This window comes from Mauremys mutica, chromosome 3, assembly GCF_020497125.1.
Source record: "Mauremys mutica isolate MM-2020 ecotype Southern chromosome 3, ASM2049712v1, whole genome shotgun sequence".
NCBI classification, from domain to species: domain Eukaryota; kingdom Metazoa; phylum Chordata; order Testudines; family Geoemydidae; genus Mauremys; species Mauremys mutica.
Window position 1 is genome coordinate 156,861,835 of NC_059074.1, and position 27,644 is coordinate 156,889,478.

The following is a 27,644-nucleotide window of genomic DNA, read 5'->3' on the forward strand; positions in this document are numbered from 1 at the left end:
GGACTTGGGAATCCAGTTCCTCTCCCATTCCTAGCTCCGTCCCCAGCTTGCTGGGTGACCGTGAGTAAGTCACTTACCCACTCTGCATCTCTCTGTCTGGACAATGGGGACAGTGGTGCTTTCCTGCATTGAAAAGGCTGTGAATGCCAGATTTTATCAAAATAACCAGGGTCAAACTCAAGATGGATCCCATTTCTACTGGTAGTTAAAACTACCCTGAGGCATCAGTCACTCTCAGAAGTATATGCCCTGCATAGTGCACTGCTGTACTGATGTCTACACATTTATATAGTCACACAAACTCCATTGACTTAATTTCCTTAGGCTCCTGAAAATCCCACCCAAACACCCTTCAAGAAAGAACCTGGTGACCTGATCTTGCTGACTGCAAGTTCTAGAATTCCACAGAAGAAACAAGTTAGCCTTGATGCTAAAGTTACCATAGGCTAAAACTGGTGCTAAAGTGGGGGTGGTGGTGGCAGGGAAAGCCCAGTTGCTATGGCCCATCAACCAGCCCTACATTTCTTCTTTGTAAAGATTAACTCCCTGGGGCTAGAACACCTGTAAATGTCAAGCCTATGGAAAACACCACAGCACTGCCTGGCAGCTCAGGGAAAACTTCAAGAGGGGAATAATTATAGGAGCAGCATTATAAATATTCTAGCTGGCTTTCCTGAAACTGAGCTAATGCCTTATCTCAAAGCCCATCCACTCTTTCATTTATTTATAGCCCCACGTAAGACTCCACTCATAACCATATACTTCCTTTCTTGAATGCTTTGTGCAAGGCTGTATTGCAGTTTACATGTGAAACTAGTGTGATAGCCCTTCTCCAGGTTGGTATCTGTCATCTCCAAGGGTCGGGGGAGGTTTCCATATGACTGATGACTGATGCTCAGCAGCCAGGGAACTCTCCCTCTGGACAACAAGAGAGATTAAGTTCCTGAGCAAGCAAACCTCCTCTGAAGGTACTTCCCCACTCTCTGAGAGCACACATTCTGTCAGCACAGCTTCTCTGATCTTGGCCACCTGCAACGGTGCACAGGCCCTGAGATGATCTCAGGCTGTCATGTCCCAAAGCACTTAGGACTTTATGCATTATAAATGGCTCCCAATTGCACTCACACAAACAGCAGTTTTCCTGCACAGGTGTAACATCCCACAGATCCACTCCACTGAGCATACTTTAGCAAGCAAGATTGTTCATCATCTTTAGTTGTAGGTTTTAGTATTGCTTAAGTCAGTTTACATAATGTGCATACTCTTGGGTTACATTTGCATATCATTTACTGACTAAATTTGGCACACTGATTTACATGATCAGTCTGCTCACCCCCACAATTCATGCATTGTACACATACATATTTCACCTTCCATTTCTTTGGGAATGGTGCTCAGTTGGTTACTTGGAACGCCCCGGGAAGGCTTTATAAGGATGTCTAAAGCTACAGGACAGGATATTCATTGTACTCTGTTCCTTCCCTCATCCTCTGATCCAGTTCTTCATTCTTACTTCATCTTCCCCAGCATAACAGGATGTCTTTCCGGCTCCCATCCTTTGTGGGCAAACAAGTCATCCTTCATGGAGCACTAGACTATGGAAACAAAGCTGTGTGTATAGGACACACCTTAAAACTAGCCTCTACAGCCAGGAAGTGCGGGTCCCAAAGGGAATTCTGATTACCCAGTGGTTTATAGAATCTGGACAAACAATGAAAGAACCTGATCTATGCTCTTCATTTATAGAGCATCTGAGGCTCTCAAAGTGACTTAGCATCACAGTAACTTTCTTAATTTGTTTGTGAGACTCTTCATCCCCATTTTGTAGCTAAGGGACGGAAGTAGAGTTAGGTTAAGAGACTTGGCAAAGATCCCATAGAAAGTCTGTAGAAGAGTAGGAATGGAACCCCAATTTTTTAACTTCCAGTTGTTTGCATACTTCCTTCCCTAAGACCTTTGGGAACAGAATAATAGGAGAAGAGAGCCTTTTGGGGACAAAGTTCTACCGGGAAGTGTGCTGTAATCCCACAGCTGATGCAGACATGCAAGGGTATTGTGCTGATTCACTATTGGTGCCTGACATCTGACAATTGCCTTGCTGTCAGACTGGCACTGCATGTATCTGTGCTGCCTGGTAGCCTGTAAGCTCCTTGGAGCAGAGGCTTCTTGCTATTTCTGTCGTGCTGTGCACAGAGCTCCATTAAATGGAGCACTTAACCATGGGCTAACTCTAATCCTGGGATGTATTTATGTTGCTCTTGGGCTGTGTCTGCATAAACCTTTTCTCTTCAAATTTCCCACCATTGCTATTGATAGAATAACAGAAATGTATGGCTGGAAGGGACCTCGAGAGGCCATCTAGTCAGCCCCCTGCATGGAGGCAGAACCTAGTATATTGAGACCATCCCTCAAAGGTGCTTGTCCAACCTGTTCTTAAAAGCCTTCAGTGATGAGGATTGCATAATCTCAATAGACTAGCTCAGCCTTGGGTGCCCCACAGCCACCTCACTTAGAACAGGCCTAGATGACCGAATGAGAAACATGCTGGCAATCTGTCTACCTCCTACCACTGTGGAGCTGCACCATTCATAGCAATGGTGAGAAATTTAAGGAAAAACACTTACCTCTTCACTACATCGGACTTTGTTTAGGTCAAGGGTAAAAGCTGGAGATGCATATTCATGACTACTGTGTCTTTTTTTTTTCTTAAAAGCAGCAAAGAATCCAGTGGCACCTTATAGACTAACAGACTTTTTAGAGCATGAGTTTTCGTGGGTGAATACCCACTTCGTCGGATGCAAGTGACTAAGTGGGTATTCACCCACGAAAGCTCATGCTCTAAAACATCTGTTAGTCTACAAGGTGCCACAGGATTCTTTGCTGCTTTTACAGATCCAGACTAAGACAGCTACCCCTCTGATACCTTTTTTTTCCTTGCAACTCCTTTTATTGCCTGCTCTGTGGCTTTTGGGAGGAGAGAAGTTATTTAATGATAGACCTGACCTGACTCTTCAATCCATGGTCAACCTACATAGGTCACAAGCCTCCAGTGTGGACCTTTGTCTGACAATGACACTTAAAGAAATCTTTCCAGGGCAGATTCTAACATCCTTGCTTGTGCGGAGTAGCTGACTTCAAGGGGACCCTTCCTGGAGCGAAGTACCGCTTGCTGCCAAGTGATGGGAATCTGGCCTTGAGCCATGTGGCTATTTCCTCTGCTGAGCAGGAGCAGATGAAAGCGGGCCAGTCCATCTGGGTCCCTTCTAGGGCTAGACTGGGTGCAGCCTGAGCAGGTGAGATGTTCAGGTAGCCATGCTGCTCAGCTGGGGCAGGAGGGAAGAGTGTACACAGCTTGCTGAGTTTTTACATTGTACGTATCAGTCCTTGAACACAGAGGTGATCATAAACAGCTGACAGGCAGGTGTCTTTTATGACTCTTGGCCATTATCAATGGGCTGGGGACCCTGGTCTCCTGCAGACCCACCATTTTTTGTGGTTTTCAGTAGGGAGTAAAGCAGGTATTCCCCAGGGCCTGTGGGTGAGCTGCTGCAGCCTGCATTATGCCTTCCCACCCAAAAGCTGCCCTAGTGTTTCAAATCAGACTGGCTACCCAGGGATTTTTGTGTCCCCTTCTGGGAAATGTCTACCTTTCCCTTCCCTCCATCTTCAGATGTTTTCTAGCATGACTTTTATGCTTGCTTCTTCTTGAAGCAAGAATACAATAGGAGGTAGCCGCTGGCTATTAGACATTCTGGTCAGAGAAAGCAGGGAGAAGGAAATCGGGAGCTACATAGCAAAAAAATGAGTGGTACTTACTTCTAGGACCTGCACTTGGGGTTAGTCAGTGCTATGGTCCCCGGACAGTAACTTGCCTATGTCATTAGTGGCCTTGGTAAGTGTAACAGGTCGGACTCACCCCCACGGCACCTCCTGCTGGTTGCTCTGGGGAATTAGCTCTCTCCAGCATCCAGAGCGCCCGCTGCAGGCCAGTGATCCACCTGTTTACTATTGGCCCCGAGACCCTCCCTGGACCCCGGTGCCCTCTTACATGGGGTGCTGCCCTCAGCAATAACCCCTTTCTCTTAGGGTCTCCCCTCCTTGGGGAACCTCCACCCCACTATCCCCACTTCACCTCAGTAGTGGCTACTGCCCAGTCTCTATCTAGCCCCCGTTTGCTGGGGCAGACTGCAGTATCCAGTACTCATCATCGGCAAAGGGGGTTTGGACCTGCTGCCTTGCCTACCCCTAGGTTGCCCCCTGCAACCCCCAGTACCTCTTAGCCCTCTACTAGGCCGCAGCCTGGGGCTTTCCAGGCCAGAGCTCCTTAGCCTGTCCCCAGCCCTGCTTCACCCTAGGTACCTTGTCTCAGCTCCTAAGCAGCCAGGCCCATCTCTCTCTATAGCCAGAGAGAGACGGTCTGGCTCCTGGCTTCCCTGCCTTCTTATAAGGCCCTGTTCCTCAGTTTGGGGCGTGGCCACCAGCTACAGCCACTTCCCTAATCAGCTCAGCCTTGAGAGTCACCGCTCTCAAGCCCTGTCAGGCCACTTTTTAAACCCCTTCTCAGCAGGAGCAGGGTCCACCCTGCTACAGGGAGCGCTCTGCCTGCTTGGGCTGCCCTGCTGGCTGGAGTGCCCCCCCTTCTCTGGCTGCCTTGCTGGCTGGAGCTCCTTCTCCTTTCCTGGGCTGCTGCTGCTGGCTGGAGTGCTTCTTCCCAGGACTGCTGCTCCTGCTACAACTGCTGCTGAGTGGGTGAGTGAGGGGTGGGGGGGGGCCTTGTTGGCCAGCCCCCACTCCCCCACCTCTGGAGGGAGAAGCCAGGACCCCACCACCACTACAGCTACCACCTGAGGGGGTCCTTCCTGCCTGGCCACCGGGGCTGCTGGAGGAGGAGAGGCTGCTGCTGCTGCTGGAGCTGTGTTTGTCCCGGGGAGCTGCTGGAGCCTGGAGGAGGATTGAGAAGACCACCGGCTGCTGGGAAGTGCACAGGAATCTGAAGACCACTGTGGAGGGGGCCTTAAAAACTGAGTAACTCTTTGACTGTGCTCTAGTGGTGGGGGTTTAGACTGTGTTTGTGGGGACACAGGGGGTGGGGCGTTGAGCCTGCCCCCTGGTCCATCTGTGTCCCCCCCAACCCCCACCACCACCGCTGCCCCCTCCACCACCCCTGCTGGCCCCCTACCATCTGCCTCGGTTCCTGCCTCTGGGACTCAGCTGCTTGCCTGGCCTGCCGCGCCCTATTGCCACCGTTTGGGCCTCCAGCAGCAGCCAGCCAGCCATTGACTTTGCACAAGCGCTTGTGGGTGCACGCACCCCCCCCCCTTCCCCGGACTCCCCCCTGCCCCTCTGCAACAGGCCCCCTAGCTTTGCCCCTTGTTGCCTGCCCCGTTTGCCCCTTGTGGCCCCCCCTCCCCCGCCCCGCCCAGCTTCAGTTTGTTTGCCTGCCCTGCCCGTCTCCCTTTGCAGCTTTGTTTGTCCTGCCCCAGCCCTGAAGCCAGCCCCTTAGTCCCTCTGCCCCACTCCCAGCCTGGTTGCTCCCCTCCCTCCGCGGCCCCTCGCCCTGATTAGCCCCTCCCCTCGTGCGCCCATAGCCCCATCAGTGCGCTTGTGCCTCTCCCTTGTTTAAGTTGCCCCTCTTGCACTGCACCCCCATTGCTCTTGTTTCCCCTCCCCTCCCCTAGTGCAGCTAGAGGAGCCGGTTTTCGATCTTCTGTCGGTGACTACCCCCCCCCCCCCGAAGTCCTTGATAGTCCCCGTATCTGCCCCCCCCCTCTCTATTGTTGGCACCATCCTCCCTGCCCACAGCCTAGCAGGGAGGGGTAGGTGACCTGTCCCTTACCCCCACCCCCCTTTCTCCTGTGTTTGCCCTCCCTCCCCGTTCAGCATGGCAGGGGGCGCGGCGGGTGGGATTCCCGGGACGACGTCTGCCCCCCCTCCCTCGCCTGCTCCCCCCAAACGCCTCCCGGTCTCGACCTCACCCGCCGCTGCCGGACCACCTGCCACCACTCCCGCTGAGGCGCCGGCAGCGGCGACCGACGGGGTGCCCTCTGCTGCTGCCACGTCCCTCGCCCCTTCCGCCTCTGGGGGAGCCCCCCCAGCCGGCGGAAAGGGCCAGGGCAAAAAGAAGGGAAAGGGCCCCGCTAGGAAAACGAAGCCCTCCATGGCGGAGCCTGCCCCCGCTGCCGCGGCCCCGCCACCGGCCGCGGCGTCCCTCCCCGCTGTTCCCTCCACCAGCTCTGCGGGTGTCCCTTCCTCGGCCCCCAGAGCGTACGCCCAGGTGGCGGCGGCCCCCCTGCCCGCCGCTACGTCATCTCCCCCGACCGCCGCCTCCGCTACCATCTACAGCGGCCGGGGCCCCTTCCCCACCTTGACCCGGAAGCACGGCGTCCGTTGCCTCCTGGTGCCCGCCTCGCCCCACGTGGAGACCTACGTGCGGGCGTTGGCGAGGGTGGTGGGGCCCACGGCCATCGTGGCGGCCTCCAAAATGTACGGCAAGGTGGTCTTCTTCCTTGCCTCGGAGGCCGCCGCACAGGAGGCGGTGGAGAAGGGCCTGGCGGTGGGGGGCGTGTTCGTCCCCCTGGAGCCGTTGGAGGACCTGGGGGTCCGTGTCGTCCTGACCTCCGTCCCTCCCTTCCTGCCCAATGCCGCCCTGTTACCCGCCCTCTCGACCCTGGGGAAGCCCATTTCCATTGTGAGCCCTCTCCCCTTGGGCTGCAAAGACCCCGCCCTCCGTCACGTTCTCTCGTTCCGCCGGCAGGTGCAGATTCAACTGCCGCCGGCGGCGCGTGGCGGAGAGGCGCTTGAGGGGTCTTTCCTGGTCCCCTACCAGGGGGCCCATTACCGGGTGCACTATTCGACGGGGGAGGCCCGGTGCTTCCTCTGCCGGGCGACGGGGCACGTCCGGAGGGACTGCCCCTTGGCCCGGCTCGGAGGAGTTCTCGGGACCCCCGAGCCCCGGCAGGGTGCCGGCCCCGCCATCGCCGGTGCCCCTGACCGCCCGGTACCCAGAGCCGCCCCTCCTCCCCCTCGGTCCGTCACTGCTCCCGCTCGGGCCTCAGGGGTGCATTCCCCGGAGCGCCCAGATGAGCGGGAGAGCCCCGCCTCCGCTGCCTGCACTCTGGCGGGGCCTGTGGAGGAGGGTGCGGCAGGGGTACTGCCGGGCATGGGAGGGGGCTCTCCCCAGGGGGACTCCTCCCTCCCTCCTGTTGTTCCACCAGTGCCTCTCCCAGCCCCCAAACTGTCTTCCCTACCCCCCGACCCGATCCCTGTTGACCAGCCCGCAGGCGATGCCATGGAGGGCTGGACCCGGTGGGTGTAAGCGGGGTAAGCGGAAGGCTCGGGCTCCGCCCGTGCCACCTGAGGCGGAAGCCCCCTGTAAGACCAGACGGGGGCCGCAGGCACCGAGCCTTCCGCCATGCCCACGGGGACAACCCATCCGCCGATGACGGCTAGGGCAGACGTGGCAGCGCCGGAGGGTACCACCATCCCTCCTCCGCAGTCCCTTCTTGCGGAGGCCTCCGATGCAGCCCCTCCTGTCCCCTTGCCACCAGCGCCCCCCGCAATACCCGAGGCGAGCGTCGCCTCGGGTGCGTGTGGGGAGGACCCGGGGGTGGTGGGAGGTGAGCTCCCCTCCATCTTCGCGGAGATCGAGGCCCTGGGTCTGACCCCGGTCACCCCGGGGGAAGACGACCCTCTGCCAACGGGCCTCGACTTAGCCGACCTCACCCCAGCTCCCCCTTCCCCTTGCTCCACCATCCCTCCTGCTACGTCCGCTCCCGCCTCCGCAGGTCCCCTGGACTCCTTGACCTGCCCGGCTGCGGATAGCACCCCGCTGCTGGCCGCCGAGCCTGTTGAGGCGACGGCCGGTGCCTCGTGGCAGGGCGATGGGCTACCGGGGGTGTCCCTCGGTGGTGCGGAGCAATCGAGTTCCTTCCCGGGTGGGGGCCCCCCTGAGGGTTCCACATCTCCCCGTGCCGAGGCTGCTCTGCCTGCCGTTGAGCCTGAGCCCGGTGTCGTTGGGGACCCCCTCCCTTCCCCTCCAACTCCCCTACCTGGCCGCGAGGAGCCTCTTACTAATGGCTCAGCTCCTGAGGCCCAGGGTCCCGTCTCTCTCCCTCCCACCCCTGCTCCTGACCCCAACCCTGCCCCCTCCACCTCCCATGATATTACTGCCGCCCCTGGGGCTGTCTCCTTCCCTTTCCCAGAGGATGACTCCCAGGGAGCGGCCTTTGAATTTCACAGTCCCGACCCACTAGGGGCTGCAATCTTCCCTCCGCCGCCCCCCACTGAGCCGAGGTCCGCCCCTTGCTTGCCCGTCCCAGTCGGCCACGGGGCTGCGCCAGAGGCCCCACCCCCCCATGTGCTGAGAGAGGAGTTGCGGGAGTTCCTGGAGGACGTCCGGGGCTCCCGCAACAAGGTCGTGCTTGCTCTCCAGCGCTGGGGGGATTTCCACCAGCTCCTCCTGGCCACGCGGGCCCTCATAGGGGAGGGCAAGGGGACCGGGAAGCGGAATGTCGCGGCTTACCACCGGGCGCGCGGCTTCCGTGACTCCCTGCTCGCCTTCGGGGTGGGCCACAGTTTGCTGCGCGGCCCAACGGGAGCCGTGAGCGCCCCTGCTGACGTAGATCCCCCCCAGCCCTCCTCATGGCAGTCATCACCTTTGCCACACTAAACACCCGGAGCTGTAGGGTGGGTTTCCGCAGGAGCCAGGTGCTCTCCTTCCTTCGGGAGGGGGGGTACTCCGTGGTTTTCCTGCAGGAGACCCACACGGATCCGGCCGCCGAAGCTAACTGGCGGCTGGAGTGGGGGGACGGGGTCTACTTCAGCCATCTCACCACCCATCAGGCTGGAGTGGCTACCCTGTTCTCCCCCGACCTACGGCCAGAGGTGCTGGGGGTCGCCGAGGCTGTGCCGGGCCGCCTGCTGCACCTCCGGGTCCGCATGGCGGGGCTTGTGGTCAACCTCATCAACATCTATGCCCCGGCATTTGCCCCGGAGCGGCTGCAGTTCTATCGGCAGGCGTCCGCCTTCCTCGGCTCCCTGGATCCTCGCGAGTGCCTGGTCCTGGGCGGGGACTTTAACACCGTCCTCGAGGAGCGGGACCGGTCGGGAACCGAGCAGAGCCCGGCCGCCGCGGACGTCCTCAGGGAGATCGTCGCCCATCACTCCCTGGTGGACGTCTGGCGCGACCACCACCCGGACGACGCCTCCACGTACACCTATGTCCGGGTGGAAGCCCATCGGTCGTGCCACTCCCGGTTGGACCGCATCTATCTGTCCCGGTTCCATCTCTCACGGGCCCAGTCCTCCAGCATCCGGCCGGCCCCTTTTTCGGACCACCACCTCGTCACTGTGACGGCCTCTCTCTACGCGGAGAGGCCGGGGCCGGCCTATTGGCACTTCAACAACAGCTTGCTGGAGGATGGGGGCTTCGTGGCGTCCTTCCGGGAGTTCTGGCTGGCCTGGCGAGGGCAGCGGCGCGCCTTTCCCTCGGCGCGGCGGTGGTGGGACGTGGGGAAGGTGCGCGCCCGGCTCTTCTGCCGTGACTACACCCGGGGCGCCAGCCGACGGAGGGATGCGGCGATAGGGCAGTTGGAGCGGGAGGTCTTAGAGCTGGAGAGGCGTCTGGCCGCCAGCCCCGAGGATCCATCCCTTTGCGGAGCGTGCCGGGAGAAGCGGGAGGAGCTCCGGGTCCTCGAAGACCATCGGGCCCGGGGCGCCTTTGTTCGATCCCGCATCCGCCTCCTTCGGGAGATGGATCGCGGCTCCCGCTTCTTCTACGCCCTGGAGAAACGGAGGGGGGCCAAGAAGCACGTCACCTGCCTCCTGGCGGAGGACGGCTCCCCCCTCACGGATCCGGCGGAGATGTGCGAGAGGGCCCGGACCTTCTACGCGCGCCTTTTCTCCCCGGATCCGACCGATCCTGCCGCTTGCAAAGTGCTCTGGGACGGACTCCCGACGGTCAGCGCGGGCGACCGGGACCGGCTAGAGCTGCCTCTCACTCTGGCCGAGTTCTCGGAAGCCCTCCGTCGCATGCCCACCAATAAATCCCCGGGCATGGACGGGCTGACCGTGGAGTTCTACCGCGTGTTCTGGGACGTCCTCGGCCCGGACCTAGTCACCGTCTGGGCCGAGTCCTTGCGGAGCGGGGTCCTCCCTCTCTCGTGCAGGCGAGCCGTGCTCGCTTTATTGCCGAAGAGGGGGGACCTCCGCGATTTACGGAATTGGCGTCCCATCTCGCTCCTCAGTACGGACTATAAAATTATCGCGAAGGCCATTTCGATTCGGCTAGGGTCCGTGCTGGAGGACGTGATCCACCCAGACCAGACCTACACCGTCCCGGGCCGTACCATCTTCGATAACCTGTATCTGGTCCGGGATCTCTTGGAGCTTGGGTGCAGGGATGGTCTGTCGTTCGCCCTCCTGTCCCTGGATCAGGAGAAGGCGTTCGACAGGGTGGACCACGGGTATCTCCTGGGCACTCTGCAGGCGTTAGGCTTCGGGTCCCAGTTTGTGGGTTTTCTCCAGGTGCTGTACGCCTCCGCAGAGTGTCTGGTCAGGCTCAACTGGACCCTGACCGAGCCGGTCAGCTTCGGGCGGGGAGTGCGGCAGGGGTGCCCCCTCTCGGGCCAGCTGTACGCCCTGGCGATCGAGCCCTTCCTCTGTCTCCTCCGCAGGAGGTTGACGGGGTTGGTGCTTCGGGAGCCGGAGCTGCGGCTGGTCCTGTCGGCGTACGCCGACGATGTGCTCCTCGTGGTCCAGGACCCGGGCGACTTGGCGCGGGTGGAGGCCTGCCAGGCCGTGTACTCGGCGGCCTCCTCCGCCCGGGTCAACTGGGTCAAGAGCTCTGGCTTGGTGGTAGGGGACGGGTGGCAGGCGAGCTCCCTCCCACCCGCGCTTCAGGCCATCCGGTGGAGCGCGGGTCCGCTGCTCTATCTCGGCGTTTACCTTTCTGCCACGCATCCCTCTCCGCCGGAGAACTGGCACGGTTTGCAGGGCAGGGTGGCGGAGCGGCTCCGGAAATGGACAGGACTCCTCCGGTGCCTTTCCCTCCGAGGGAGGGCACTGGTGCTCAATCAACTGGTCCTGTCCATGCTCTGGTACCGGCTCAACACCCTGGTCCCGGCCCCGGTGTTCCTGACCGACCTCCGGCGGGTGGTGCTGGAGTTCTTTTGGCCAGGACTGCACTGGGTCCCTGCAGGGGTACTCCACCTGCCCCTGGAGGAGGGAGGGCAGGGCCTGAAGTGCCTCCGCACTCAGGTCCACGTCTTCCGCCTCCAGGCACTGCAGAGGCTCCTTTATGGTGCGGGTAGTCCGGCATGGAGAGCCCTGGCGCACGCCTTCCTGCGCCGCTTCCGAGGGCTCCGATACGACCGGCAGCTCCTTTATCTCGACCCGAGGGGCCTTCCGCGAGACCTCTCCGGGCTGCCGGTCTTCTACCAGGACCTCCTCCGGACCTGGAAGCTGTTCTCTGCGACCAGGTCCGTGGCGGCCACCGAGGGGGCAGACCTCCTCGCGGAGCCCCTGCTACACAACCCTCAGCTCCGTGTGCAGGTGGCGGAGTCCCCCGCGGTGCGCCAGAGGTTGGTCCTGGCAGAAGCCACCAGGGTCGGAGACCTCCTGGACTACGACCGGGGAGACTGGCTGGATCCCCTGACGCTCGCTCGGCGGATGGGGCTCTCCAGACCTTGTACTCCCCGGCTCGTACTACAGGAGGTGAAGGCCGCTTTGCCGCCCGCTGCTCGGGCTTACCTCGACCGGGTCCTGCGCGAGGGCACGCCCCGCCCACCCTCCACCCCGAGCCCTCCGGACCTCTTCATCGGGCCCCTGCCCCGTGGACCCGACCGGCCCCCCCGCCCCTTCTCCGCCAGCCGGCTGCACGATCTGCAGCCGGTCCATTTCCAAACCGCGCCAAGGAAACAACTCTACGCGCTCGTGCTCCATACCGTCCACTTCCTCGCCCTCGTGTCCCGCCCCGACACCAAGTGGCGGGACCTCTTGCCACCTGTGGAGGGTGAGGAGCCCCGGTGGGCCAGCCTGTACTCCACCCTGGTCCCGAGGCCCGCCGGGGATATCAGCTGGCGGCTCCTTCACGGGGCCGTGAGCACGGGCGTGTACTTGGCGCGGTTCACCCCTGTCCCGGACACCTGCCCCTTCTGCGGCGTGAGGGAGACCCTGGCGCATGCTTACCTAGAGTGCGCCAGGTTGCAGCCCCTATACCGGCTCCTCACCGACATTCTGTTACGTTTCTGGCTGCACTTTTCCCCTCACCTCCTTATCCATGCACTCCCTATCCGTGGCCCCACAAAGTCGCGGGACCTCCTGGTCAACCTCCTCCTCGCCCTGGCAAAAAAAGCCATCCACGCGACCAGGGAGAGGAGGTTGGCCGACGGAGACTCCTGCGACTGTGGGGCTTGTTTCCGGTCCCTCGTCCGCTCACGTCTCCGGGCAGAGTTCCTCTGGGCGGCGTCCGCTGGCTCCCTTGACGCCTTCGAGGAGCAGTGGGCGCTGTCCGGGGTTCTCTGCTCGGTGTCCCCATCAGGCTCCCTCCTTATGACCCTTTGACCTCACTCCTGTCCCTGTTCTTTTATTCGTTGTCCCCCGCACTTAGTGGGTTTCCGTGGCCCTGTAGATCCTCCCCTTGGGCTGGGGGGAGGATCCGTTAGCATGGGGCGGGCTTCCGCCCGCCCCCTCTCCCGGATAACCCAATAGTACAGTAAGTCTCTGTGACACTGGGGAGCTGCTGCTCAGATTCCTTATTAAATAATGGGCTGGCTGCAAGAGCTGAACAGCAGGTCAGTATGTCTGCTGACCTCTTCAGTAAGGCAAACAGTCACTACATCTGACCCTGCCTAAGCAGAGGACTATTGTGCCCTACAGAATAGAGTACTAGACTGGGATTTGGGAGACCTGAGTTCAAATCTTGGCTTTGGCCCTGCTGGGTGACTTCTCAGTGCCTCTATTTTCTCATCTGTAAAATAGGGATAATGATATTTACCTCCCTCTGTAAAGCACTTTGAGCTGAAAAGCGCTATGGAAGAGTAGGTAATATTTATTATTATGTCATGGCACTTACTTGAATCTTGACTACCTGTCCCCTTGCCCTCAAGGAGGCCAGTCTGCACTCTGGTTCATAACATGCCCAGCAGTGTTTCAAACACAAGTCACCTCCTCTAACTGCCCGCTCTCATGACAATGTGTCTGGGTTTCTGTCTCCCTTTTTAAGAAAGAAGATGGCTCAGTGAACCGGGATTTCAAGAAGACAAGAACAAAGGAACAGGTCACAGAGGCCTTCAGAGAATTCACTAAAGGAAACCGTAACATTCTGGTGAGTCAGCAGTTGCATTAGGACGACATTGCCAAAATGCCTGCCAGGTGCGAGAGTAGACTCCTTCCTCCTCTAGGCTTTTGCCTTGGTGATGTATTGCCTAATGCCAAGGACCACAGAATTAACCTTGCCGCTGCTGTGCCGAGCCCATTGGAAAATAGCACCAGAAGGGCAAAGTAGAGACCACTTCCTAGCCTGGAGAAGGTGCAGGGGTAGGCAGAGGCTAGGAGAGAACACGCTGTTAGCTGTAATGGCAACACTCAGACTTTGCACTAGGCAGCCTGATTATATCAGGCAGCTAGTAGGGTTACGAAATCATCCACTGCTGGAGGACAGACGCGGAAGGGTAGGCGGGTCGGCTAAACGAGGGGAGGGGAAGTCTGCTGTAGAGATGGAGAAGAGGCTGCAGGCATGGGATGTGAGGAACAAGCTCCCATCAGTAGTGGCTGGGGCTGGTGAAGAAAGGCCGGACCTTTCCATTTGTTTCTTACTTCTGATCTCTGGCTGCTTGGCTGGAGAAGATTTCCTTCCTATACTGTGAGCTGCCTCATAAGGCAGGCTATAAGGGTGCCCAGTGTCCTTGCCATCCAGCGGCGTTGGGGAGGGGACCATCTTGTCTGTAGCCGTCCCTCTCCTGGGCCTGAGTGCTGCAAACCCATGTATCCTGCATATACCAAATGGTGCTGCTGCGTGTTGCTAGGTGAACTAGCTGTTTAGCTGTAAATGTTTTACATAGACTGGGTGAAATATACAATTTGATAAACTAGCTCCATTTTAGGCCCTACCATATGAAGCCTATTAGCAAATAACTCTAAATGGCCTGGCTCTTAGCGCTGCCGACTTCAAACCTGCCTGTTTACTTTGACATTAGCTAACTGGGGTTTATTCTTGGTTCTGTGAATGACGCTGCCCAGCTCTGGTTTGGCCAAATTGCTCCTATGTACGCAGGCGGACTTGAAGTTCTTTCAAACCACTTTGACACTGTTTAAGGCTAGGGCTAATGAGAGGTGAATCTGATCAGTCAAACTGCTAACCTCCTGAAGTTCACCCCTCTGCAGCCTCCCACCAGAGACAGAGTTTGAGCAGTTGTTTTGACTCCTCTTAGAAGAGGGGCTGGCAGCATGGTTCGCCAGTACTGTATGTATTAGAATATTTATAATTTAGCCTGCTTTTTGGATTAGACCAGGAACATTGGTGTGATTAGCAAGGGGACTTTGAAGAATTCCAGAAATTCACCATGTTACTAGGTCTTACTACTGACTTGCTTGAAAAGACTTAAACTTGTAGTAGTACTTATAGCTTATTTTCTTTATCATTCCAGAACGGTTACCTTAATCGGTTGAAGGGGATCCATGACACCCTGGAAACATCGCCATTCTTTAAATGCCACGAGGTAGAACTTGCCTTTCTCTCTTGAGACGATGCTTAGCTAGATCTGTCTCTATGGGTACTGTGTAGCTTCTGTCCAAGAAAGGGATATTGTCAGTGTTAGAACTCATACATTTCTAAAACTTGAGTTTATTCTCAAATGTGTATTTTTCATAGATTTGTCTGCTTAATACCTGCAGGGAGATCATAGGACCTACGACTTTGATGTGACCTTGTCACATCTGACACTAAGTGAAAGCTACCTTTAAATTGTATGACCATCAATTTTTATTAGTCCAGGAGCTCATGTTTAAATGTTTGTTCAGAATCTTTATGCTTATATGTGACTTCAGGAATATTCCTGGCTATTCTATCATAGAAAATATAATATGATATCTCTGTGCTAAAGTCTACGTAAGTGCAAATTCCAGATAATGGTTGGCTTCCAGCATCATGAGTTATTTAAACACAGTTCCAGATGCCTGAAAGGATGCTGGGAGAGTATCTCAAAAGAGCACTTATAGAGCTTGCTGGTGAGAGCTGGTCGGGGTCTTCTGTCAGAATGATTTTCTGTCAGAAAATAGTTTCCATATTTTTCCCTACGCATTTTTGCACCTGAATCACAAGTCTCAGGGCAATTGAAATGTTTAAATTACTTGAAACAAAGAGTTTTGGGTCAGTTCAACAAACCAAAATTAAATATTTAGATTGCAGCAATGTCAGTTTTTGTTTGTTTGTTTGTTTTTTAGCCAATGTTGAAACAAAACCTTTTGACGTTTCCAAATGGAAATCTTGGAATTTCCATTTCACAGGAAACTTCAAAATAACAACTTTTCAGTCTGGTTTGGGACTAAAATAAATATTGAAAAGTCAGCATTTTCCATGGGCTTTTTCAGAACCCAGTTATGAAAGAGATGAGACTGAAGCAGGAATAGCTTCTTTAAAGCGAAACTGGTCCTTCAGGGCAAAGGGAGGCTATGAGAGTGGAAAGGAGTGCTGCTGATGTGCATTCATTCCCAGACCCGTCTGTCTCTGGGAAAGCGCCAATGCACTGAGGGGAGAAAGCCTCCTCACAAATGTAAATTCATAACTACTTGTGCAAACTCTACGTGCTTCCATTTAAAAACTTTTTTTCTATAGGCAGACCTAAAATGGGTGATGCTTCAAACGTGGTAGCACTTCTGTTTGAAATGCTGACATTGGTTGAATTCTTCTAGAGCTGCATCACTGTTCTTTCCTGGGGATTGCTTCAGGGGACGTGCTAGGCTCCAGCACTCCCCCCACTCCCCAATGCTGTCTTGAACTGGTGATTAATAGGGAACATCTTCTGACCAGTCTGGATCAGATGGTCTTGTTAGTTTAATTTCTCCTGTTAGGATCCTTTCTAGCTAACAAATTGCTCTTCAGTCCCTTTTGTGGTTCAAGAACGGCTTCCTACAATTGGCTGAGTCTTTCTCTGCTAACTTCCAAGTCTCGTCTGTGTTTCCTGTCTCTTACTCGAGGGGCTAGCTGAAGGTGCCCACTTTCGCTGCTCCTGTAGGGGTTGCGCTAGCCGTTGCTACCATGAATAGCAATAGTGCAAGTCAATATAGAGTCCATCAAACTGCTGCACTTATGGGAGACACATTATTATGGCCCTGACTCTGTAAAATGTTTCTGTTTGGGAAGCTTACTTGAGTGTTTTCCTGAATTGAGGCCTCTGCACCCACTGAATTCTTTTTTAACTGGGGAAGCAGAAGCTATGTGAGGCAAAACTATGCAGTGAGGATTATGAAATGTGATCCTGGCGTCCATGTGCACAGCTGAAACACAGTATTGATGTAAAAACAGACTCAAACCCAGCACTGGGTCAGAACCTTGGGGAATACCTTAGGCAGACCAGGCAGTGGGATCTGAAAATCCGCATACTGGGCTGTCTTGGCCCAGTAGGGGAAGCAAATATCACAGGCTCTTCAGAGGTGCTGAGCACCCACAGCTCCCACTGGAGTCAGTGAGCTCTGTGGATATTCAGCACCTAGCCAAACTGTAAATAAGGCCAGGCATTAAAGGAAGGAGAAGTGCAGAGGGGGCCCTTCCTCTGCATGAGTTTGTGTGAGCTCTGTTCCACCTCCTCCTTGGCTGGTCTGGTAGGGATTCCCCCAGGAGGGGAAGCTGCAGCAGGAATACCTTCTTCAGGCAGACTTTCTTAAAGTAACATACAGCCAAATTCTATACACGGATGCCCTCCCAAACTCCTGTTGGATGCAGTGGGAGAGGTGCACGTACACACGCTGAGGACAGACAGGATTTAATTGTCCAAAGGCTTATCAGAATGTGAAACAGCCTGTTGTAGTAGTGGCAGCAGCTCACAGAAGGGAGGTCTGTTACCCTACTGTCCTGTAACCTATCCGGATAGACTCACAGAGGCTACAAGCCTTGGTGAAACCTACCCCAGTCTCTTTTCTAAGTGTTACTAGATGAAGCATCAGTCAGGGAGGGGACATTTTGTCCATACATAACTTATATTCAAGAACTTAAGCACAATTGCTGAGGCGGTGTTTGTATATCATAGGATACAGACCCAGCGAGTGTAGCTTAATTCCAGGCACTGATCATCCATAAAGAACTTGGGCTGTGGAGAGCCTTATTCTAAATGCTGGTGCAAAGGGCTTGGCTATGCAGGGACTCCCCAAAATTAAGACAAATCAAATGCAAGTATGACGTTAATGGGCGTAAGTGAAGGCACATGAATTCCTGAGTGGATGGTCTCATTTAAAGTGGCCTACATTTGCTGTAGCTTTATCCTCCTTTGAAGACTCTAGAAATAGGAGGATTAAGGTCCAGTAAGGCCACTTTACTTCTGAATGGCAGCATTCATTCAGTGGTTTTGTGTGCTTTAACTGATGTGCATTAACCTCATATCTTTAGTCTTAACTTCCCTGAGTGTCCCCATGAAGACAAGCTCTGTGTGTTCCCCCTGCCAGGAACCTCCAATTGGCTTCTGAAGTTTGCAGCTGCAATTTTATACGCCCAAAGTTTCATGCTCCTCTCTTCGGCAAAGCTTCTTGCATGTACAAAATCTGTGACTTGTGAGTAAATCCGGTAGTTTACATTTCTGATTTGCATGTGCAAATACAGCTGGTGTGCACAAATCCAAGTTTTTGCACATGCAAAAACTCAAGCGTAAAATATTGCAGGTGCAGTTTTAGATAATGGGAGTGTGATGACCGCAAAAACAGCTATCTCCTGACTGGCATATATGTCTGTTTAAAACTGGAAGCATGAATACTGGTGTCTTTTCTCTCTGCAGGTAATTGGGAGCTCCCTCCTCTTTATTCATGACCAAAAGGAACAGGCCAAAGTCTGGATGATCGACTTTGGGAAAACCACACCACTGCCAGAGGGACAATTCCTCCAGCACAACGTGCCGTGGGTGGAAGGGAACAGAGAGGACGGCTACCTCTGGGGGCTGGACAACCTCATTGAGATCCTAATGGAATTGTCACAGAGCGAGGACCTGCATTAAAGCCATATGTCCAACTCCACCACTACCCAGCATCCTGCCCCTCAAACTGACTCTTCTGAACTGCACTACAAGACACTTTCCAATGCCCCCCCCCGCCCATGTTAAAGCTATAACTTCCCTATTTAAGGTGGTTTTTAGTTTTTGTACATATGTAGATCACCTGCCAGAACAAATGCTGAACTTGAAACCTTGGCTTTGCTCAGTAGATGGGAGCAGATCATGTCGCTTGTCGCAGGCGCCTGAGCAGCGAGCAGCTGTGGTCTGGTTGGCTAGGCGAACGCATGCTCTTTCCATAGCATTTCTAGCTCTTAGTCAATCTCTTTTGAACAAGAACTTACGTAGTGAGCAGTTGTGCAGCTGACGCGCCCTCCAGTTGAACGAAGATGGTGTCCGAACCCTGAGTTCTGTTGCTCCTGAACTGTGTAATTAAAGCCCTTCCAGCTAAGTGAATGACAGAATTTATTCAGCTGTAAGGATCATCTGTCCTCTAGTGGCTGGTGTTGGTAACACACCGTCCTCAAAGCAGTCAAGGCTTCATAGCTTTTAGATTGCCATTTTAAGTGTCTTAGGGTTTATGGAATAAGGAAGACACAGATTCTGGAGAAGGTGAAGGCAGGGATACCAGATTGGGAGCGGTTTAGTTACATTTAATAACATCCTTCGTCCTAAGAAGCTAGAGGTTTAGAATCCTTAGGAGATCTAGGTTTCTCTCTCTTCGAGCAACCTTGTTATCCACCTGTGATTGTTCCGTTATTTTCGAGTGGCCATTGGAATTGCGAAGTCTGTTCTTGTCAATAACCAAGTGTGTTGTGACTGTGGCTCTTACTAACCTATTTGGTGCTGGATGATGAGCTTCCCTCTAACCACTGAGGTGGGCTGGCGTTGTCAGCTGTAGATGTTTACCATGGGCCTGTCTTCAAATTGAAATCGCCTTTGAGCAACTTAGCAGTAGGGCAGTGTGCTGGCACGTGAAGATCTGAGACTGATGCTCAGACCTCCTAGGCCAGCACTGACTGGGAATACTGTGGAACCAATAGTCTGAACCAACACAACAAGGAAGATATTTCTCTTCTGTCTCCAGCGATCCTGCTCCCATTATAGGAGCAACTTCCAGCCCTCCTAACCTGGAATGGTGGCCTACCATGTGGCTTGAAGCCTCAGATGAGGCTGAAGGCGAGTGAAAGTGGCTATAGGGACCATTGTGAAACTTTAAAAAGGCTTCAGTGTTGGTGGGTATCTCCTAGCAATAATCAAGTAAGCTGTCCTCTGCGCTGTGTAAGGCTAATACTGCCAAGTGTGCAAAAGGGGATGGGAACCCCTGGTAAATCTGGGTCAGAAGGGAGTTCACAAGGGGAGTGGTCTCCATTATTTTTCAATGCCTTTGAACGTCTTTTGTAGTATCCTTGTTACAAGCCCTTATGATTGGCAAATGCCAGGCATACTTATGGGTTCTTGTAGAACGAGTCCTGGCTACATCTCAAACAGAATTGCATTAACTGATCTAAAAGGTTTCTTTCATATGCAGGGCCGGCTCCAGGCACCAGCCGAGCAAGCTCGTGCTTGGGGCAGCAGATTCTACGGGGTGGCATTCCGCCCAATCCTAGGGCGGCACGGCCGTGGTTTTTTTTTTGTTTTGTTTGCTGATCCGGCTGCCCTGTAGAGGGCGGCAGCGTGGAGGAGGGGAGCGCCCTGCAGTAAACTCGGCAAGGCAGCCTGCGTCCTTCTCTCCCAGCTGACCGGAGCGGCGCAGAGCCCTCCTGGCAGGCAGTGCGGCAGTCGGGGTCACGTGGCGAGCGCCCCGCTGAAGCGCTGGCCGCCCCCATTCTCTCTCTCTCTCCCCCCGCTCCCTCCCTCCCCTTCGCTAGCCGGGGCACGTCTGCAGCGCAGAGAGTCCCCCTGCACCTTGGCTCCGGCCGTGCCGCAGGTTGTTTTTTTTCCCCTGCTTTGCCGCTCCAGCTGCCCCCCCGCCCTTTTTTTTTTTTTGCTTGGGGCGGCAAAAAAGCCAGAGCCGACCCTGTTCATATGTGCAAACAACCTACCCCTAGTGGTGTGCGCTTGAGAGCTCTTATATCTACAGCGGTATATGGAGGGGATTAGGGCAGGGAGGCAGCTCTCAAGGTTATCGTCTCAGTTTTACTGGGTAAAACACAGGGATTTAAGGCAACACCTCCTCCCACACACACCTTCTTTGTTACCCACGTAGCTCACTAAATCCAGCTCTGGTTTTCACAAATAGTTCCCTAATCTGCTCTACCTAAATTGGATGTAGACATGGCCTTTCTGTTTCAAGGCTTGTGAAAACAACCAGTTCTCTATTTAGGGTGGAGGCTCATTTTTAACTTCCTGGAACATTTGAACTAAGCAGCATGCTTGCAGCAGAGCTAGCTTGCTAAAGGTCAGATATTGACGTGGGAGGGGAAGGCCGTTGGTGCCTCTTGGTCTTCCTGGAGAGCTTGGAGATCTCCAGAGCTTAGGACATAAGGACAGTATTGAGCTTGGATCATGAACAATCCTGCAGCTTTTTCTCCATGAATAATACAAGCTAGCTAGGAGTCTGGCAGAAGTTATGAACCTTTCTCCCCCCTCCGCCCCCCAACTCTGAAAGACCATTGTCTCATCTCTTTCCCCGGTAGTGATGCTATCAGCCTGCTCTGCAATAGTTAGATGGGTGCAACTTTCCTGCGTCAGGAAGGTACCCTCACTGCGGCACTAGGTGTGTGTGTGTGTGTGTGTGGGGCGGGGGGAGGGCGCAACTCGGCCATCCGTTGTTCCCCAGCCATGCACAAGTCTCTCTCATGGAGATTAAAATCTCATCAGACTTTCTCAGTTCATATCTCACCAGGCGCAGGTCTGTAGTTCTGAGCATACAGTTGTAAATGGTTGCACTGTTCAGCTTTTTGCCCAGGTTTCCTATGCTGCTTAGAGTAGCCCCTGTGGAAGTGCCTTACGAACTTGCCCCTGTTCCATTAGTGTCATGGAAAAGGTTTTTAAGTTATATTTATTTTCATTCCTTTTTAATTGCACAAAACACTACAACTTAATGCATGGAATCTTTTTTTTTTTTTAAACAACCCTGTATTTTTAGTTTTTAAAATGTCCTTTTCCAGCTTTGGGGAAAGGGCTTTAAGCAGCAGCCTAGATATGTACCAGTTTTAGCTGTAGTTTAGCTTTGCATTGCTCCTGTATGTGTATATTATTTTAAAGTCTGTTTTGTAAACCCGATTCCTTGCTTTGTGGCTTCGAAAGAAGCAGATTGTTTCCCCGGATGTCTTAGGCCTTCCTGGAGGCTGGAACTGTTGCTGTGAGGTATTCCTCCCCTCCCTCCCCTCGGTCACTGGGTGATGCAGAGTAAATCTGAACTGTACTGAAACACCAACGTACAGTGCCTGTAAAGAGCCTATAACTTCCAAATAAAGGCATATGAAAACCAGCCATGTTTGTTTGCAAAGGGAGTGTTCATTCCAGGTCATCAAACCTGGGAGTAACTCAAGGGTCGGGACCTGTCCTGCGGTGAACACCCGCTTATTAAGGGCCTGATTCTGTTCCCAGATACACCAGTATTGGGAGTAACACTGGGTGTAAGTAAGAGGACAACCGGACCCTAAACTGGGGGGTGGGGAAGAGCTTACATTAAAGGGAAATTAGACTTCATCTGGGAGGCAAACCAAAGCCAAACCTGTAGGGATCTTGGCTGCCAGATGTCTGGGTTGTGGGGATTAGAGCTTTCATTCACCCACGGTCAGGGACAATGGCTACTGCACTCACAACCTCCCAGCATTGTTTGTCTGGAAAAATCCTAATCAAAGGAACTGCCACTGGAGCTGTTTCCCAATGTGTTGCCGCTCCTGTCAAGCCCCTCTTTATACCCCTGTCTCTGATCTCTGCTTTGGACAAGGAGAAACCATGGATAACCAAGCGCTCCTTTGTAGACCACATACTCTAACATGTTCACATCTGTCTGTCCTCTCACTTCCCCTCTGTACATACGCACACAACCCATTTGCAGTATGTAAGCAGAATTAGCCTCACTGTGCTGACGAGGCACCAGTGATCAGGGTCTCGCAGGTGGTCAGCATTGGGAGTAGGATGATTGCCCAATCTCCTGACTCCTAGCTCCAACCTCAATCCATTAGATCACCATGCCCTTACACAAACCCCTTAGCCCTTCTCTTTCCCCATCTGTGCAATGGTGGTAAAAATACTGTTGCTCTACCAAGTGCTCCCACTGGAGGAGAAATCAGTGATGTAGAGTCTGGGTATCCTTAGTACAACTTGTTTGATATACACCAGTCCTTGAACAGAGGTGATCATAAACAGCATGCACGCAGTTGCCTTTTAGGGCTCTTGGCCAAAACACCAATACTCAGTTCCCTGAGAGCAATTCTGCCTCAAGGACTGACTCTAGTTCGAAACACTGAGAGCTCAAACTCCCTTGCTCCTTGCCAAGGTCCCCAAAAAAAATTGTATCAGAAAATTAACACAGCATTTATTCCAACAACTGCAAACTTGTTTGCATGCTAAGAAGAAACTTGTAAGACTGTGTAACACACCATATAGTGAACTCTGGAATAACAATACTTTACATCATGCAGGCCCTGAGAATTACTAATATATCAGTATTGCCAACTCTTTAGCACAAGTCTGGGGATATTTGATGCTCTATCTATAACCATAGCTCCTGGAGACAGGTGAGAATCTCAGCTTTCATTTAAAAAAAAAGTTTCCTGACCTCATAGTTGTAGAGAGGAGCTTTGAAATGGATGTGAAGTGCACCCTAAAGGCTCAAACCAGATGGCAAATAAAAAACCTTAAATCTATATTTTACTACATTGTGAGAGATTTTTCCATCATGATTGTTTTGAAGGAGGGGAGGGGTTGACTCAGGTTGGATTGGTAATGCTGGAAATTGAAAATGCAAAGTGCTACTTACAAATCTGATGCCCAGGCTGCAGTTTTGAGCAGGCGGCAGCTGGAGGGCAGAAAACATGCCTACCTGTAGTTTGCTTCAATCCTCTGCATTCTCCAAAGGGACATTCCAGCCCTCTGTCTCTCTCAAATCTCCAAACTGCCTGAACACCTCATGCACCTTGTTAAATTCTGGCCGAGTATTCTGGAAGACTTATAGAGTAAGTTCCTGCAAACTGAGGGTATTGCTCTACATTTCCACTAACAGGCAAATTTCACAGTCGCTCTTAACCCCCCTCCCTAGTTAGAAAGCTGAAACAAATGGTTTTAAACCCCTCCTCTTGAACAGTCCTGAGATTGGCACCAGGCACTCATTCAGAGTGTAAGAGAGAAGGGGGAGAAGCTAGCAGGTTAGCCTGTGATATATGTTAAAATCTTGTGAGAATATGGGTGCTGCGCTAAGTGATATAACTAGGAAGTGTTAATCACTCTTCCCCCCCCCCCAGTGGAACTGCAGGGCTTATTTGTATTGGGCTGCCTTTGTCTGAGCCTTGAGTCAGGCTAATTCTGAAAGCTGAGAGTGTAGAATGGTCTAGAGAGCCCTGACTCTCTTGGTCAACAGCATCTTACTTGGAAATTGAAGCTAACAAGGTGATGTTTAGCTTGTCACTTGTAATTACCCATGGAGGAACCAACTGCTCCAGCATCTCTGCTCACACTGACTCCCAAGTGCAGATTCCTCAGGGGCTGGTGTGTAGACATGACTGTCGAAGCATTGTGGCATAGAGGCACCTCATGCCTTGGTTGAGGCATGGGCTACAGTGCCTTTAATGCTTTCACTCAAGCCACTGTTAGATGAAATGTCATCAGTCACTTGTGTCTCCGGCACAGCTGTTGTACCTGGCGAGGAATGGCATTGTGCAGCTTGCAATCACTCTTATCCCAGAAACCCCTCTCCCTTCGGCACGTGGTTGGAGTGGGGAGATGGGAGCTCGGATGGCTTGTCAGTAGTGCCGTGACTGTGGGCATCACGCTGCCATCGGAAAGCGCTGGGCCTTGACTTTGCTTTTCAGAAGGGCGGAGTGCGGGCAGCTCCTAGGCCCATGCGTGCACAGAGAAAGGGATGGGGGGCGGGGGCTGAGCAGATTTGGGTAGTGGCCCCACCCAAAAGCCTTCAGCCACAGCAAGGAAGAAAACACTCTTAGAACTGTGGTGTCAGTGTAGGGGGTTTCAGATTATTTTAACATTCAGACCTTTTCATTAAGGTGCTGTTAGGGTGTTTAAAACCTAGCGGACAGCGTCGGCATAGGCGTTGGGAGATCTGAGCGCTAGTCCTGACTCTGCCACGTGGTGACATGGGACAAGGCCATAACCTCGGTGTCTCAGTTTTGTGATCTGTACAGTAGGGAGGACACGTAACTGTTTGGTGGAGGGGTTAGGGCTCCTAAGGCACCTCCCATAGCAGGACTTTAGCAAGCTTGGCAAAGCCTTATAACTTAACCTTTTGGTTCCTGGTATGTGTGACCAGCGCTGGGGTAACACGTCAGTTACGCTCTTCGGTTTTGAACCAGCAAGTCTGGCTTGAAGTGTGGTATTCCTTCCCCAGGCCGCCTAATAATGTGCCATCGCACCTTTCACAACTCCCCCACCGTGCTGGAGTATATAAACCCCACACTGGGTAACACAGGGTTAATGAGGGCACAGGTGGCCCCACCCTGCCACACAGAGCTGGAGGGAGGAGCTGAAAAAGGGGGGGAAATAGCAAAGTTGATGGGGGACTAGACCACTAGTTTTCTGCTTCTGGAGACATGGCTGGCTAAAGGAAGGGGGGTCCTGGGTGACTGCTGCCTGCTGGACCCTGCCTGAAGGGTGGACCTGATGCTGCTGACTCACCTTTGGTGGGATTATTTCTCCACATTAGCCTGTAAACCTAGTTGGGGCTACAGTTTAACAGAAGCCCGCCAAAGGAACAGAACCTTAATCCACCTGTGCGGCAGCTTGTTTGGGTCAATCCTGGCAAGGGCAGACTGTCTGGGGCTGAGCCTCTTATGACTGGGCTGATGAGGTGGAACACTTATTGCAGACCGGAGGCTTGAGGGAGTGCAGGGGCCTGGCCCAGGGTGGAAGAAACTTGGTCACACCCTTCACCATCTCCACCCCCAACCCACCAAAAAAAACACAGCAAAAAACTAGAAAAGCACATGTTAAAAATAATCGCTTTTCCAGCTGAGTAGGAGAAACTTGGGCATTTTGACCCATCTGCAATTGAATCATATGTCCACCAGCCCGTGTCATTTTTGACCCATGATGTGTTTTCAGTGATCCATAATCCCTGCTGGCTTAAAGCACACCTACTCCCAGATGTCTGCTGTTGCACAGTAAAGCCAAGAGGTGGCAATGCTTCATTTGTATCAATCCATGAAAAATATCTACCAAGGCATTGTGATCTGAAACATTCATCCCTTACTCTGGGCCTGGGCTGAAAGAAATGATGATGGAATTCACCTGGCTGAGATAAACTCATAGTTCTGGACTAAGAGGAGTCCTAGTCTCCTCAGGAATGCATGAACCACATCTGCTTTACACAAGCTCCCAGATGTCTGGAAAGTGGCAGAGGGCCCTTGCCAGTTCGGGGAAGGGAGAGACTGAATTTCTCATTCTAACAGTGTATTGCCTGTCTTCCCTCTTCTCTTCCCCCTTTCCTATTCTCTATCTAGTCAGCTGCTCTCCCTCCTATGTTCCACATGCCCCTCTCATCAACCTCCATTCTCTTCTTTCCCTCCCCCGCATCAAATCCCCCCATATCAGTTTTGAGTGCACAATCTAATGGCCTAGGATTGCCCAGAGAACACCTTTGGAGTGGCCAGCTAACAGGAGTGACCCTCCAAAGAGAGAGCACATGAGTTTGGTATTTTAAGTCCTTATAAAAGAAAGAGATGGGGATGGATGGTTTAGGGGCTGGCATTGGAGTGTGGCACCGGCAAGGCCCCAGCTCATATCCTGACTAGGGGCTTGGCTACACTTGCAAGTTGCAGCGCTGGTAGAGGCTTTCCAGTGCTGCAATTAGTCACCGTCCACACCTGCAAGGCACATCCAGCGCTGCAACTCCCTGGCTGCAGCGCTGGCTGTACACCTGGCCAGGTTGGGGTGTAGCGATTGCAGCGCTGGTGATCCAATGTTACTTCTGAGTAGGCTGGAGAGTGGTGTCCTTCCCCTGCAGGTAGGCAGGTTTGCCCAACTAATGGTCATGCTGGCAGCTTCCTGGAAGCCTTCTGGTTACATCATTTGGAGCTGCACACAGCCTCATCTGTTCCAGTCCTGCTGAAGCATTGTGTTGTCAGTGTTGCCAGCCCTCACCATTGCAGTGCAAAGCACACTCTATTTATTTGGTGCATTTCTTAAAGCCCCAGGTCCTGGGGTCATGTGACTATGTGAGACGCTCATGTTTCATTTTCTTTAAAAAAGAAAGTTTTCTACAGTCATGAAAGCTAGAAAAAGCTTGCAATGGGACACCTAAGGGCTCAAACCAGAAATCAAATACAGCCCCCAAAAGTTTTTCTAATGTTGGGATTTTTAAGCCAAACTCCAAATTTTTGTTTAAAGTCCTGGAGTTGGCAGTACTGCATGTCAGGACCTGTCGTCTCCCACAGGCCATGTTCCGTGACAAAGCTGTGGTGGCCACATGTAGAACACAGGCTGCGTTTTGCTTGTGAGCTGCACTTTGGCAACACCTGGTGCAGGAAAATATGAGACCTTCCCTTAGGCCAAATGGCTGCCGCAGCTGCGCTCTCGCCTTTTCCTAGCTCAAGATGCACTGAGGCACTATGCTTGCAGCCCAGACGCTGCAGGGCTGAGCAATCCCAGCTGGTGCATAGCTCTCTGAACACCAGGCTCCACAAGTTACAAGGTGGGGTTATTTTAGTCTTTTTTATTGTTCTGAGCAACCCGCTGATGTGTGTGGGTGTGTCTATTTTCTACAGGCAGGTTTTTATCTTCAGACTTACACTTCTCCCTCCACCCTCAGGGGGACTATTTTTGCATCACAGGTTTTGAGAATCAACTGGCTTGAGTTCACTCTGTCCTTCAAGCGGCCCTCAGTCTCCAGACCATGAGACCTAAGGGCAGGAGTCCATAGAAATGCCCTGATCTGCACGGCTTTAAGGCCCACGGGCTGGAGTCCATGGAATCACCTTGCTCCACAGAGCAATAGGGTCACATGACCCACGCCCAGGGGGGTAGCCCTTCCCTGCCAGGCAGCAAGGTCTAGCGGCCAGAGTCCATAGGGGTACCCTGGGGTTTGCAAGACCCAATGGCCAAAGTCAATAGAGATACCCTGGGGCTACAGGGCAGTAAGGGCTAGTGGCCACAGTCATTAATGATCCACTGGGTTCTCTGGCAGCCAGGTCTAGCGGCCCGAGTCGATGGAGAAACCCCTCCAGGCGTGGCTGTAGGGCCTAGTGGCCAGAGTCAATTAGGGTAGCCCTCTGGGTGGGACTGTAGGGCCTAGCAGCCAAAGTCAATAAAGTTGCCCTCCAAGTGGGG

General features: G+C 53.6%; 1 protein-coding gene across 1 annotated transcript in view; it reads left to right on the forward strand.

Annotated features, from left to right (window-relative positions):
- The window catches only part of ITPKB (inositol-trisphosphate 3-kinase B), a 119,356-nt gene extending 97,727 nt beyond the window's left edge, over positions 1–21,629 (forward strand). The window contains exons 6-8 of the mRNA XM_045009474.1: positions 13,223–13,324; positions 14,646–14,717; positions 17,982–21,629. Coding sequence (XP_044865409.1) covers positions 13,223–13,324; positions 14,646–14,717; positions 17,982–18,197 — 390 coding nt within the window. The 3' untranslated portion in view covers positions 18,198–21,629. The remainder of the gene's footprint in view (positions 1–13,222; positions 13,325–14,645; positions 14,718–17,981) is intronic.
- Positions 21,630–27,644: the final 6,015 nt, after the last annotated feature.